General features: G+C 34.9%; 1 protein-coding gene across 2 annotated transcripts in view; it reads left to right on the top strand.

Annotated features, from left to right (window-relative positions):
* The window catches only part of UGGT1 (UDP-glucose glycoprotein glucosyltransferase 1), a 110931-nt gene that overhangs the window by 16084 nt on the left and 81012 nt on the right, over positions 1–13835 (top strand). For both annotated transcript variants that reach the window (XM_061135376.1, XM_061135375.1), the window contains exons 5-13: positions 80–192; positions 1825–1999; positions 3352–3448; positions 4287–4365; positions 6350–6450; positions 7148–7247; positions 8543–8603; positions 10749–10840; positions 12018–12168. In XM_061135376.1, the coding sequence (XP_060991359.1) occupies positions 80–192; positions 1825–1999; positions 3352–3448; positions 4287–4365; positions 6350–6450; positions 7148–7247; positions 8543–8603; positions 10749–10840; positions 12018–12168 (969 nt within the window). The remainder of the gene's footprint in view (positions 1–79; positions 193–1824; positions 2000–3351; positions 3449–4286; positions 4366–6349; positions 6451–7147; positions 7248–8542; positions 8604–10748; positions 10841–12017; positions 12169–13835) is intronic.

The following is a 13835-nucleotide window of genomic DNA, read 5'->3' as shown; positions in this document are numbered from 1 at the left end:
ACCTATTTAGAATATTCATTTTTTATCTTGTCTTTGGTTAGAAATTATTTTTAAAAATGTCTTGTATCTTAAATGACAGATAGCAGCTGATGAACCGCCACCAGAAGGATGTAATTCATTTTTTTCAGTGCATGGAAAGAAGACTTGTGATTTTGATACCCTTGAGACTCTTCTACTAACAGCTTCTGAAAGGTACATTTGTGTTTATTTAAGTGTCCTGCATTCATTGGGATTTCTTCTGTATCAAATGCACCTTCTGATTTTTCTTCTGGGTTTTGTAGTTCGTGAGTATAGTGGTTTAGAATATGGATTCTGGAACCAGACTGACTAGATTTAAATCCCAACTCCATCACTTAAAATAGTTTTGCCTACTTAAGCAAATTATATAACCTTTCTTTCCTCATCTTGTTTCGAAATAGAAATAATAAGAGTACTTACTGTTATTTACTAATGACTATATCAGAGATGTTACATAGGCTTTTTCATCAGCTTAGTAAAGAATATTCTGTGTATTAAAACCAGTGCCTGGAGTAATGATATTAATGGTAATGATCTCTAAGGATAGTATTACTTTCAGACAAAGGAGATTATTTAAGATAATTGCAAGCTTAATTTGAATATTGGTAATTAATAGGCTGACTTTTTTACTTAAAGGTAGGTTTCCTGTGATGGACAAATAATAGGTACTTCTTGCTATCTGGCTAGGGCAGTAACCCCTCTTTATATCCTCTCATACTTTTGTAAATAGGATAACAGCGATCTCTCTTTCTGAGGTTGCTCTGTGCCAGAAGTGCCAAGGGTGTTTTAGATGAGGAAGTTCTTCTTTAGTGAGATTACCTGCTCAGCATCTGTCCTGTGCCCGCCAAATGATATGCATGCTTTTCCCTCAGGGTGATAACCACAAACACAGTGAGCAGCATTCAGCCATCTCAGTGGGGAGGTGTGGGCTTTTGAAACTGGCTGCATGGCAAAGTGCTGTTCACTGGGGAACACAAGTTGAAAAATTCTTTGTCTCATTTCTTACAATAACGCAGACCTTTATAAAGAAAAGAGTGATAATGTTTCCTTTTCTGAGATGTGGTAACTTTTTAATGGATTGGCATATATCCTCTTATCCTTTTTTTCTGTGGTTATAAATTTATGCAGGTAGGTGGGTTTATTTTTATAAGAGGCATCTTCCACTTAGTACATGTAGGTGTACCTCCTTAGGAGGGATTGGTAGGTCAACGTCTATGCATTATGATCTGTTAATTCCTTGATGCCATTCTTAAAGGAGTTTTCTTGAGGAGGGGAGTTTCAAAATTTATGACGAAAACCTAAATAAATGTTAGATCCAGTAGTAGGATGATCATAATGGTAAAAATGATAGAGAAGGGAGATGCTGTGATTGGGCAATTATATGCTTAAAATCATCCCTGCTGTTTTGCATTACTCACACTTAGGTTTTCAGATAAAAAGATAATTATATTCTATTTATATAGTAGAATAATTTACTAAAGTTTTAGTACTATGAGGTCTGGATATGTATTTGTTTCCTGGCTCCCCCCTCTTCTTTAGGAATTGGTAACAATTTCTAGTCAAAGTCTACATTTTATAATTTATATAATTTACATTTGTTATTTTTGATTATGCACCAGTAAGACTTATATCTGACAGTATTCTTACTAACTAAAAGCTATTTAAGATTGTGATCCTCAATTTTCTATTAAGATGCTTATAATCTTTACTTAAATTATCATTGCTGTAGCTTCATTTTGTACTGTTTTTAACATTTAAAAACTTTTTTAAAGTTAACAGTCTTAAGCTTTTAATATTTATTTTCAGACCAAAACCTTTATTGTTCAAAGGAGATCACAGATACCCCTCATCTAATCCTGAAAGCTCAGCGGTTATTTTCTACTCTGAGATTGGCTCTGAGGAGTTTTATAATTTCCACCGACAACTTGTTTCAAAAAGCAATGCAGGCAAAATAAATTACATATTCAGACATTATGTATCAGTAAGTATTGACTTGTTACTGTTTTAAATGTTAATTTGCCCAAGACAACCTTAGCCCTTAGGCTAATAACTTCACCCTTTATAAAATGACTTGAACTACTTCTTTGGAAACTGTGGTACTTTCATCAGATCTGTTATTTATACTTTGCTTGCCTTACTGAAGAAATGTAAACAATTATGCTTTAAAAAATGACTGTATAAAGTTATGCTTTAAAATTTTTAAATAAAATTATGCTTTAAAAATAGCTTCCCAGGTGGCTCAGTGGTGAAGAATCCATTTGCCAAGCAGGAGATGCAGGTTTGATCCCTGGATCAGGAAGATCCCCTGGAGAAGGAAATGGCAACCCACTCCAGTATTCTTGCCTGCGAAATCCTATGGGCAGAGGAGCCTGGTGGGCTGCAGTCCATGGGGGTCACAAAGAGTCAGACACGGCTTAGCAGTTAAACAACACCAATGTAAAAGTTATGTTTTATTTCAAAATGAACTATGTAAATTACATTTAATTTCATCCAGATTTAATATGGGCATCATGCTATGAAACTGATTCTTGAATTCAGTTCCTTTCTAAACCCTTTTTTTCCCCTCCTTTTTGGAATTTTTCATTTGATAGAAGGAGGAGAATGTCTAAAGAGATAAAATCTAGCAGAATTGGTTTGAAATTAAGGTTTTCAAACTTTGGGTAGCATTTAGCATTTAAAATATTTATATGTAAAGATCGTTAGCCTTTAAAGTCTCTTTGTCATATTGAGCTCAGTAAATACTGAGTGTTAAGTCCCTGTGGAATAAAAATTTTAAAGGAAGACTTACATGAGCAGAACCAGATTTGTCAGTATCCAGTTTCCGACCCTGCCGTGCTATGCTCTATTGCTGGTATTAAAAGGCCATCCTCATTCAGGATGATGGCAAGCCTGTGACATTTGGTTAGCCCAAACCCTATCTGAAGACATTTAAATTCAGTAAAAAAATGTACACACACAAACACACACATTTACACACATGGTCTCAACAAAGCACTTCAAGGTTTGAAACCTAACCAGTTTTCAACCCTGTGTAGGTCCAGAGCTTCTTTTTTATTTTCTCCATTTCTTCATATGGCTTGGTGACCATTATACTTCCCACTATGCCTTCATCCAGTTTTGTTTCTACCTTGGAATCCCAGTTCTCACACTTGTGGCAGGATCCACAATCTAAGGATTCCCATAGAAGTTCAAGCATATCCTGAATGCATAATCCTAGGTGATGACTACATGACATTAATGTGGTTGCACTCTGTCTGCCATGGTGCATTAAGAGCTAGGTGGTCATGATGGCGTGGGAGCTCGGTGGTGATGGAATGCTTGCTCTGTCTGCAGAATCCCAGGAAGGAGCCTGTTTACCTCTCTGGCTATGGTGTGGAGCTGGCCATTAAGAGCACTGAGTACAAGGCCAAGGATGATACTCAGGTGAAAGGTGAATTTGTAAATTAAGACCAACGCGTTTTCTTTAGATACAAGTTAAAGGGGAATAGAATAGATCGAGGAGAATGATGAAGCGGTGTTTGAATCTTGGTTCTGTTATATTTGAGCTGGGTGACAAATTCTGTAGGGTGACAAATTCCTAATGTTTTACTCTATAGAATGTGGTTAATGATACATGCCTCTTAAAGTATTTGTGAAGAGAAAATAAGATGTATAGGTAAAAAAATTTTACAAAGTTTTTTGTACAATAAAGTTCAGTAAATAGTAGCTACTGTTATTGATAATAAGTAGCTCACAAACAGTGATTAACTTGTGATCCAATATGAAATCTTAAACTGTTATATAATTAACAGTTTAATTTTTTTGTTGTTGTCATTTTCTGACGTGGAACAGTTTATTATGGATACTTCTTCTTGTAATATGCTAGGGTTTTGAATTTCAGCAAGGTTTATGTGTACTCTTTTTATGTCTTTTGCTTTATTTTAAAGGTAAAAATGGTTGATTTTGGTACATGGGAGGTAGCTTAGTACTTCATTTTGTTCTCAATAATTATATCTAGGATTAAGTTGCCTAGTTACAAATTCCTCAGAATTTTGATATTGAAATATCTGTTATTCTTAATTTTGAAGTATTTAAATTAAAAATTTCCAAAGTTCAAGGAAAAATACATTCTTACTTTATCCAGGCGCACGGGATATACCAAAAACACATTTATAAATGCTATTATAGTTTCAGGTATTTTAAAATGTTTTCTTATATTTTTCAAATTTTATGAAGTTAATATTTTTATATTCTGAATGATTAGACATGTAATTGCTGTGCTTTTGTAGGAACTGAAGTTAACACCACAGTGATTGGTGAAAGTGATCCTATTGATGAAGTTCAGGGATTTCTCTTTGGAAAGTTAAGGTATGTATATTCTTTTGAGAGAGGGTTTTTCTCTCTTTAACTCTCTAGGCTTCTTAGCATTGTAAGTATCATCTTTCTCATTACTATATCTCTTGTTTCTCAAGAGTACATTACATATGTAATCTGATATGAGAAGATGACCATTTAGTTTCTAGTATGTTTATGATTTTTAGTAATTCTGAAGCACATTGTTCTTACATGATACTATGACTGCCTGCTTATGGCTTAAGTTGATTTCCCTTTTTGGACCTTGTAGTTGGTGGCATTAAAGTTACATTCCACTTTTTGATTCACGTAGTAGGAGAAATCTAATAATTTTATGTAATCTTTTCCTGAGAAAATCAAGTGTATTTTAACTTAAAGAGGTTATAGCTATTTTTCTTTGCTTGTTTTTGTCTCTTAAAAAAAATTATTGGAGTATAGTTGATTTACAATGTTGTGTTTATAACTATTTACTTATGCTCAGCATAGTTTGAAAAATTGCAAAAGAATTATAATAGGTATGGAAGATTTTATATGTTCAGTTGAAATACATTTTATTGCAATTTTCTTTATATGAAAGAAGATAGAAAATGGCTTTTTGAAGAAAATTTCATTAACTGTTTTATGAAAGGATCTTAGAATTTTTTACCTGAAAAATCTTAGCTTTTATTTTAAATGTTGCAGCTATTTCTGATATGACTTCTCATTGTTCTGAACCCTGAATTCTGCTCAGGGCTGAGGGAAATCTTAATTAGGACATCTATAGTGTGCTTTTTTAAAAAATAAAAATAGTATATGTAGGTGTAGTTTCATATACTTTAGCTTTAACATTTGGTTGAGTAAAATGATGTAACAAGTTTAGCAGAGATGATTTCATGTAGAGTGACTGCACATACTGAGTTTGTCCTGTGCATATGTACGTTTCTTTGTGTTGAACACCAATTATGGCCTCATTAGTATGCAATCAGGTTCCATTTTTATTGCATCCAGATTTCCATAGTTCCTTTTCATATTCACGTTTTATGTTTGTTTTTTGGATAGCATTATGATTTCATGTATTTACAGCACAAAGATGTTGTGTAGAATATTGAAGACATTTTCTTTTATGGACATTCAGAATAGTTATTTAGCTATTTAAAGTAATTGGCCATTTTAACATACTTTTATCATGAACAAAAGTTTGTAGTAACTCAAATGGATTGATTGGATGGTGAGTGATCTGAGTAAATGTTTTACTTTTGGCATGTTGTATTTAAGAAATTTTGAGTTATAATATTTAAAAACAATTAGTCTACTCCATCTGTTTTTCTGATCTAAATGATATATCTCTGCCTCTGAAAATTTGTTTTACTAACTTTAAATAGAAGGCACTGTATTTTGAGATAAAACTAAGCAAAATCCAGTTATTTTGGATAGCTTGAATTATATTCATTTGAGTAAAGGATTTATGGGCAGGTATTGAAAGAAATTCATTTTGGGACTGGCAGCAAGGTATTTCCAGTTTTATTTTGAGAAATTAAAAAGATTCAGGAAAGGAGAATAATATACCCACATACTCACCACTCAGAATTGATTGTTGCTATCATACTTGCTTTTCTGTATGAAAGAAACTGTGAATTGAGTTTTTTCCCCTTCAACATAATGCCTTCTTTTCCTTAAAGGAAAAGAAGAAACAAGTTGAGTAAAACACAGTGAACAGAGTTGAGGTCCTCTCTGTTCCGTACTCTCAGTCCCACTCCTCTCCTTCCCCTCAAAGACAGAATCACTTTCGTAGTGATGCATTTTTAAAATCTGTGTTTTTTTTTTTTAATCTGTGTTAGTTTTTAAATGAACTTATTAATTTTTTTTAAGAAAAGTAGTTATACTTTAATATTTTTCCTATATTGTAGGATTTTTTTTATTATGTAGAGGGAAAAGTCGTGAAGATAAATTTGAGGCCAACTTCTAAATGCTTTGGGAAAGAAAAGACACATGAAAGGAATTGATTTTGTGTTTCTTTCAGAGACCTGCACCCTGACCTGAAGGGACAGTTGAAAGAACTCAGAAAGCATCTCGTTGAGAGCACCAATGAAATGGCACCTTTAAAAGTCTGGCAGTTGCAAGGTAATAAAAATGTAGAAGAATTGTTTTAAATTTTACGGTGTTAAAAAAGTTAGAATTTGTATTTGTTTGTATTTATTCACAGATTTTAAGGGTCATGTGATTTATTATGATTTATCAGAAATGGAAGGAAGTCCTTTTGTAGACAGATAACACTTAGCAGAATAATATATATTTATAGACGAGTACCAGATCTTTCTCTCTTTGACCAGAGAGAGTTTGTAAAACTAGAAACAAGCTCTAGTTTGTAAAACTAGAAACAAGCTTGTCAGAATCTTTGCGTTTCTATATGTGTACATTTATTAAACAGTTGGATGCTAAAGGCATCTCAGTATGGCAGGCTGTGCTCTTCTGGTCTAAAGAACTATATATCAAAGTTTTTTTCCCAAGATAATTTACTAAAATCTTTTGCTATACTTTGTGATATGTTGTAAATTCAGAAGAAGGAAAAGGATTTGGGATGGATTAATCCTGTGCTAAATGTGTTGGTGTGTACCCTAGTGTTTATGCAGGCAGATCAAGGAACAGCTACAGTAAACACTCCAGGGGGCTGTGAACTGTGTAAAACCAGGATGTGCTCTGAAATGGTGGCATTCTAAGGCATTCTTAATTACCAAGAAAATAATTGGAAATAAGTGTGTTCTCCTGTTTCTCGTGTGTTTGATGAACACACTTGGACTTCTGCTTGACGCTGTTGCAGATCTAAGTTTTCAGACTGCTGCGCGAGTCCTGGCTGCGCCTGTTGAGTTAGCTCTCGTAATCATGAAGGACCTCAGCCAGAACTTTCCCACCAAAGCCAGGTAACAGAGCAATAAAGTTTGAGACAGTCTTCTTTTTAACATATGTCTAATTATGTCCATGTGTATGCCATGTTGAAGTCACTAAAATATGAAAATGCTTAGAAAATTAAAGTTCTGTTGCTACCAGGACTGTAATACTAATGGTACCATCTTTTTAAGAAGGCACCCCTGCATCGTGTGGTTGAAGAGAGCAACTTTGCAAATAATCACGTTCTTCAGCAATAAAACAGAAATAACAGTACCCGCCTTTCAGGATTAGATGAGTTAACAAAATTTAATGTATGCAGACGTAACTAATCTAGGGTCTGCTGTGGACTCTAGTGCTTTTCTTCCTAAACAATTTCATATATGTCATCTTAATCAATCTTGATGAAGGAAATGAATTATAGAGGCTGACTTGTTCATAGTGACTGATTAAGGTTTTGAATGCAGCTTTTCTGCATTGCTTTCAGTTGTATAAAGGTCCTCTACTTCTCATAAATATGAGGCAAACTTGTTTTAAAAGCCACATTTTCAGAAACTTAAATGATTGTCAGTCCTTTACTTGAGTAATTGAATGAGGTGTTTTAACTGAGATGCTTTTGTAAATAAGTTTGTTTACTTGGTTACTCGTGGAAAACACTTAGACAGGACTTAAAAATCATGTAGTACGTCCTTATTTAGTCATGTGTGCTGCTGACATGTGCGTGTGAAGTCGCTTCAGTTGTGTCTGATTCTTTGTGACCCTGTGGACTATAGTCCACCAGGCATCTCTGTCCATGGGGATTCTCCAGGCAAGAATACTGGAGTGGGTTGCTATGCCCTCCGCCAGGGGATCAAACCTGATCTCTTATGTCTCCTGTATTGGCAGGTGGGTTCTTTACTACTAGCGGCACCTGGGAAGCCCTGTTGAAGACATACATATGCTTAAAAAGGTTGAGCAGTCTGTAGCCTTAACTTATTTAACATTATCCTTTTATTCTATGAGCTGTAGAGATGATGTATAGGAATAGAGTTGCATATATTTAACTAAGTTCCTGGAAATAACTGCACTTGCTTTAAAATCAGCTATTATTATTATTTTTCCTTGGTTTTATATCTTGTGATAATGAACAATATACACATCTGAGAGGAGAAATTTATTTATCAATTGCAAAGGTTTAGAGTTTTTTCCATTTAGTTTTTTTTGTGATTTATTGAACAGTGTATTGTTTCATATAGGGAAATTGAAGTCATGTATATCAAATACTGAGCTTCCCTGGTGGCTCAGAAGGTAAATACTAAACCAATCACTGATAATGTTTTTCTTTCCTTAGAGCAATAACAAAAACAGCTGTGAGTTCAGAACTTAGAGCTGAAGTGGAAGAGAATCAGAAGGTACTAACCAATGGAAAATAGTAGCCTTTCTATTTTGTATTATGTCTTTAAAGATGCACAAATGTGAGTTAAATCAGTGACATTTAATGGTTTTGCTCTTCTTTTATTAAAGATGATGGTATTTTGATTCATTTCTGGAATCTTTCTTATACTTTCCGTTTTTAATCACAGTTGAATATGAATATAACTCAAAGCTTCAAATAATGATATCAGTTTCTTTAGAAAAATAACATCCGCCCCTAACATGTCCCACTCCCTGTGTATCCGCCTTCCCAGAAGCATCTGCTTTCAACTCCTGATTTCTTTTGATATTTATCTCCAGATCCTAGCAAGCTTAAATTGGTACTTTCTCATTTTCCAGTCTCATAGATTGGCTTCTGTTACAATGGTGAGGTTTAACTTTCTTTCACCGCAGTCCCTCTCCTCCCACTGTCTACCAGTACTTCATAGTGGCACTGTCCCCGTCTCTCTATTATCCCTGTAATCATGATTATATCAATTTTTGATCTGCTTTACTGTGGACTGGTTGTTCTTTGTGTCTAGTGTTGTGCTGTGATTAGTCGCTCAGTAATGTTCTATTCTTTGCGACCCCATTGACTGTAGCCCACCAGGCTCCTCTCCCCTTGGGGATTCTTCAAGCAAGAATGCTGGAGTGGGTTGCTATGCCATCCTCTCTTTATGTCTAGTACATATCAGTTACCTTGGGACCTTCCTTTAACCTCTTTTGTTGGATCGCCTATCTCTTGGATTCCATGTCTTCTTTGATTTTGGTTTACTCCCTTATTTTGGTGCAGCAAATCATTCTTCATGAGAAGGGTTGTGTGTGAGGTAAATTCTAAGAAATCAGTTTTCCATTTTTTTGTGTGTGACCATGCTGTGTTGCATGGATCTTAGTACCCTGACAAGGGATCAAACCCGCACCTCCTGCAACGAAAGGGCAGAGTCTTAACCACTGGACCGTCAGGGAAGTCCCTTCTGTTTCTGTTTTATCAGTAGCTTGGCTGGGTATAGAATTCTAGGTTGGAAGTTATCTAGAAGTTTGAAGGCATTGCTCCTTTGGACAGAAAGGAGATCAAACCAGGACATCCTAAATGAAATTAACCTTGAATAGTCATTGGAAGGACTGATGCTAAAGTTGAAGCTCCAGTACTTTGGCCCCCTAATGTGAAGAACATTGGAAAAGACCCTGATGCTGGGAAAGATTGAAGGCAAAAGGAGAAGAGGGCAGCAGAGGATGAGATGGTTAGATGACATCACTGACTCAATGAACATTATTCTGACCAGACTCTGTGAAATAGTAGAGGATGGAGGAGCCTAGTATGCTGCAGTCCATGGAGGTGCAAAGGGTTGGACAGGAATTAGCGACTGAACGACAACAATGCCTTTTAAAAAAGTCTTTGTACTTTTTAGTGGTTTGTGGACCTTTTAAATCTGGAAAATCATTTCCTTTAGTTCTGGGAAATTTTCTGGACTTATTTCTTTGCATTTTGTCTTTTTGGTTTCTTTTTTCTGTTTTTCTAGAACTCCTATTTACTCTTAAGATGTTATACCTTCTTGAGTTGTTTGACCTAATTAAAAATCTTTTATTTCTTGTTTCCTAATTCTTTTGTCTTTTATTTTTAAACTTTCTGGGATGGATTTTCAGACCATTTGTTGAGATTGTTTTCTTTAGTTTTCAAATTTTTAATGGGTTAGGCGGTTCTGAAGGCTGCAGGGGCTGTGCAGTCATGTGTGTTCCACCATGACTGTGAGCATCAGTTGGAGGGCCCCCTAAAGGCCAGGCCTTAGAGAGCTTGGGTGCATATAGGTGCCGCCCTTAGCTCAGCGACTCAGTGTCTTGGTATGCCTTAGTTTGGAGGTTTAAGGGAAGTATAGGGTTTTGAAACCCTTTTGGATCAGATCCCTGGACTTCATCCAGAAGGCCAGCTGTTAGTGACTGCTGGCTCAACCTTGACTAGCATCACAGACAGGCAAGGGTAGCAGAAAAGTAAATCTCAGCACTTGGCTTATTGAATACCCTCCCTACCCCAACATTGTAGGAAACAGTGTAATAATCATTGTCAATATTTATACATAAAGCCAGAAATGTGGAAATTTTTGTTAAACATTCTCTTCCTACTCCTTAATAAATTTTTAATATTTCAGTATTTCAAGGGAACTTTAGGATTACAGCCTGGAGATTCAGCACTATTCATCAATGGACTTCATATTGATTTAGAGACACAAGATATATTCAGGTATGGATAAGTATTTTTCACTCTGAAAAGTTTTAATAATGTGTGGCTCCTTATGATATGTCCAGACTGTTGTCCCTCCTTGATGTGACATGTTGCAAAACCTGATGACTTATCAGCCCAGTGAATGCATTTAGGTAGTCCTTATTCTGGCTGGGACGGGCAGAATGATACTTGGCCATTTTTTATCATAAGGTACATCTGATACCTTGGACATTTAAGGTCCAAGTGTCTATTATTTGAATAGCTATCTTTTTGTTAAAATGTGGTTTAGAATTAAATTTCTCTAAATTGTCCCCATGAATTTTGGGGTGGGTGGATGTGGAAGACAAGTGGAATTCTGATTTTATCTTTGAAGTTAAAAGTGACATAGTTTACACTAAGGTTTTATAATAGTGAAAACAAAAGCTATGGTTGGTTAATGCTTCAGAAGAAGCAGTTTCCACAGTAAGATACTTTTCATGTTAATTTAATCAAGCTTTTATGTGCTTTCAGACCTAGTAAAAAATTGGTAAAGAACACATTAAAAGACTGCCCTTGTTTTTATTTCATATTTAAAAAAACTTTAATTTTCCATACTATTACAAACTGTGTACTAGCTTTTTGTAAACACTTTTCAATAATGCAGAGATAAAGGAACTAAACAGTAAAGTCTTCATTTCATTTCATCTTATTTAATCTTCCTTACCCTGCAAACCTTTTAAGTAGCGTGTGAATTTCTCCAGACCTTTTTCTATGATCATATGTATGTGGGCCTTGTGGGAATTGATACTGATATTGAAACATATGTTATTTAGTATATTTTTTGGTGTTACTAAATTATTTTCAGATAGTTGTAGATTCATGTACAGTTATAAGAAATATCACAGGGAGATTACTTTAGTGTTTTTATAAACATACAGTGTAAAATCCAGATTTAGGATTATTTCATCCTCAAATTGTGTGTGTGTAGTTAATCTCTACACAATGTATACATTGGTAAGTATTAAGTAAGTATCAACCAAGAAGCAAGTCTTACCCACTTTGTTCTGCATATTTGGACAAAATGAAGCTAGGGAAGAACCTCCTCTTTTGATTTCTCAACTAGTGTGATGGGGCATTGAGTTTAAACTGATGAATTTTTTCATGGTGAGAATTTTTTTTAGAGCCCCTTTTCCTAAATACTGTTTTTTTCCCCCAGTCTGTTTGACATATTGAGGAATGAAGCTCGAGTGATGGAGGGTCTACATAGACTGGGAATAGAAGGCCTTTCTCTGCATAATGTCTTGAAACTGAATATACAGCCCTCTGAGGCCGACTATGCTGTGGACATCAGGAGCTCTGCTATTTCGGTAGGTATTCCGTGAGTGTCCAGGGGGGGATTTTGCCAATTATTTTATTATGGATTTTGCATCTGTCTTCTATGAAAGATAAGTTATTCCTGTCATCTCTTTCACTGGCATCAAAGATTTGCAACAACTGCTTATATGGCATATGTGTGTATAATAAAGTAGGCTCTTAAATGCTCCAGAAAGTTGAGTCATTTGGTTTAATGTGGTTAAGATGGTGATTTTTCGAATTTTATATCTCCTTAGGAATCAGCTGAGCATCTCTTGGGAAAGTGTTTAGTTTTTTTAGTTGCATGCTGGTCTTGTGTTATTTTGTTTAAAAATATTATTTTAGCTACCAAGCGTCTTTAAGAAAAGACTTCAATACTGAATGATTTATATAGTTTAATATCTGCTATATGATGTCTTTGGGCCTTTGTCTCCTCAGATATAAGAGACTAGAGGGATTAGAGTTGGTTCGGGTAGTTGTGGTGAAAGTGATACAAGCAGTAGAGACGTACCTGCACCTTTAGCTCTCCAGGCCCTTTTTCTTGGTGTCTGTCCTGCATTTAGTTTAGGGAAATTTTTTGGAAAGGGGAGTAATACAGAATGTAGATGTTTCCTACTTGAATTCTTACTTGGTGTTATAACTGTTATGTTGATGAATACTGTTACGTGATTTGTTTTTCTGTAGAATTTTTTTCATTACAGAGTAAAGATATTGACATAATTAACAATATAGGACCCATTGCCATACTTACTAAATGTTAGTTTAATCATTTCATGTTTTCTTGGAAGAAAAAATGTTTCGGTCAAAGCCCTCTTTATATCTCTTCCTAGTTCCACCCCTCTCCTCCCTGCAGATAATTCATCTTTTGAAGTGGGCATGTATCCCTCCTGTCACTTATTTGATCATTTTCTTCCCTGTCATATGTTTTTAAAATTTTGAAAAATGCCATATCTCAGTATCCTTCATCAAATGAAAAAAAAAAATGAGTTACTCAGCAATTTTTTCAAGACTTATCTGCTTGATACATAAAGGTCTAGTTTATCATATCATCTTTTATATTTTTCTTATTTTTAAAAAATATCTTTTATAAATTCACAATGTGGAATTTAAGACGTACAAAAGAGTGTGTGTTGAAAAAACTCTTCGCCGAGATGTCCAGTTTTTCTTCCTAGAAGAAACAGGCTTTATCGATTCATTGTATATCCTTCTAGAAATACTCTTTATTTACATGAACAAAGTATTATTCACATACTTTCCCACCCTGCTCTTTTGTACAGATATTATGTACCATTTAACTCATTCATTTTTGATGAATATTTAGTTGTTTCTAATTTTTTACTGTTTTGAGCAGTATTGTTATGGCCCTTTTGTACCTCTCTTTGTACATTTGAGAATTTAATATTTGGGATAGATACCTAGAGCTGCAGTACTTGGATAATAGCAAAAGTTTCATCTTTGAAGTGAAGTGAAGTGAAAGTTGCTCAGTCATGTCCAACTTCTTGTGACCCCATGGACTCTTAAGTCCATAGAATTCTCCAGGCCAGAATACTGGAGTGGGTAGCCTTGTGGGATAGATACCTAGAGCTGCAGTACTTAGTGGTAGGATAGTAACAAAAGTTTCATCTTTATTAGGTCATTTTCTCTAAAGTGACTGTTCCAGACTTCAGAATTGGATGAAAAT

Source organism: Dama dama, chromosome 33 (genome assembly GCF_033118175.1).
Source record: "Dama dama isolate Ldn47 chromosome 33, ASM3311817v1, whole genome shotgun sequence".
NCBI lineage: Eukaryota > Metazoa > Chordata > Mammalia > Artiodactyla > Cervidae > Dama > Dama dama.
This window is presented reverse-complemented; position numbering and strand designations above follow the sequence as displayed.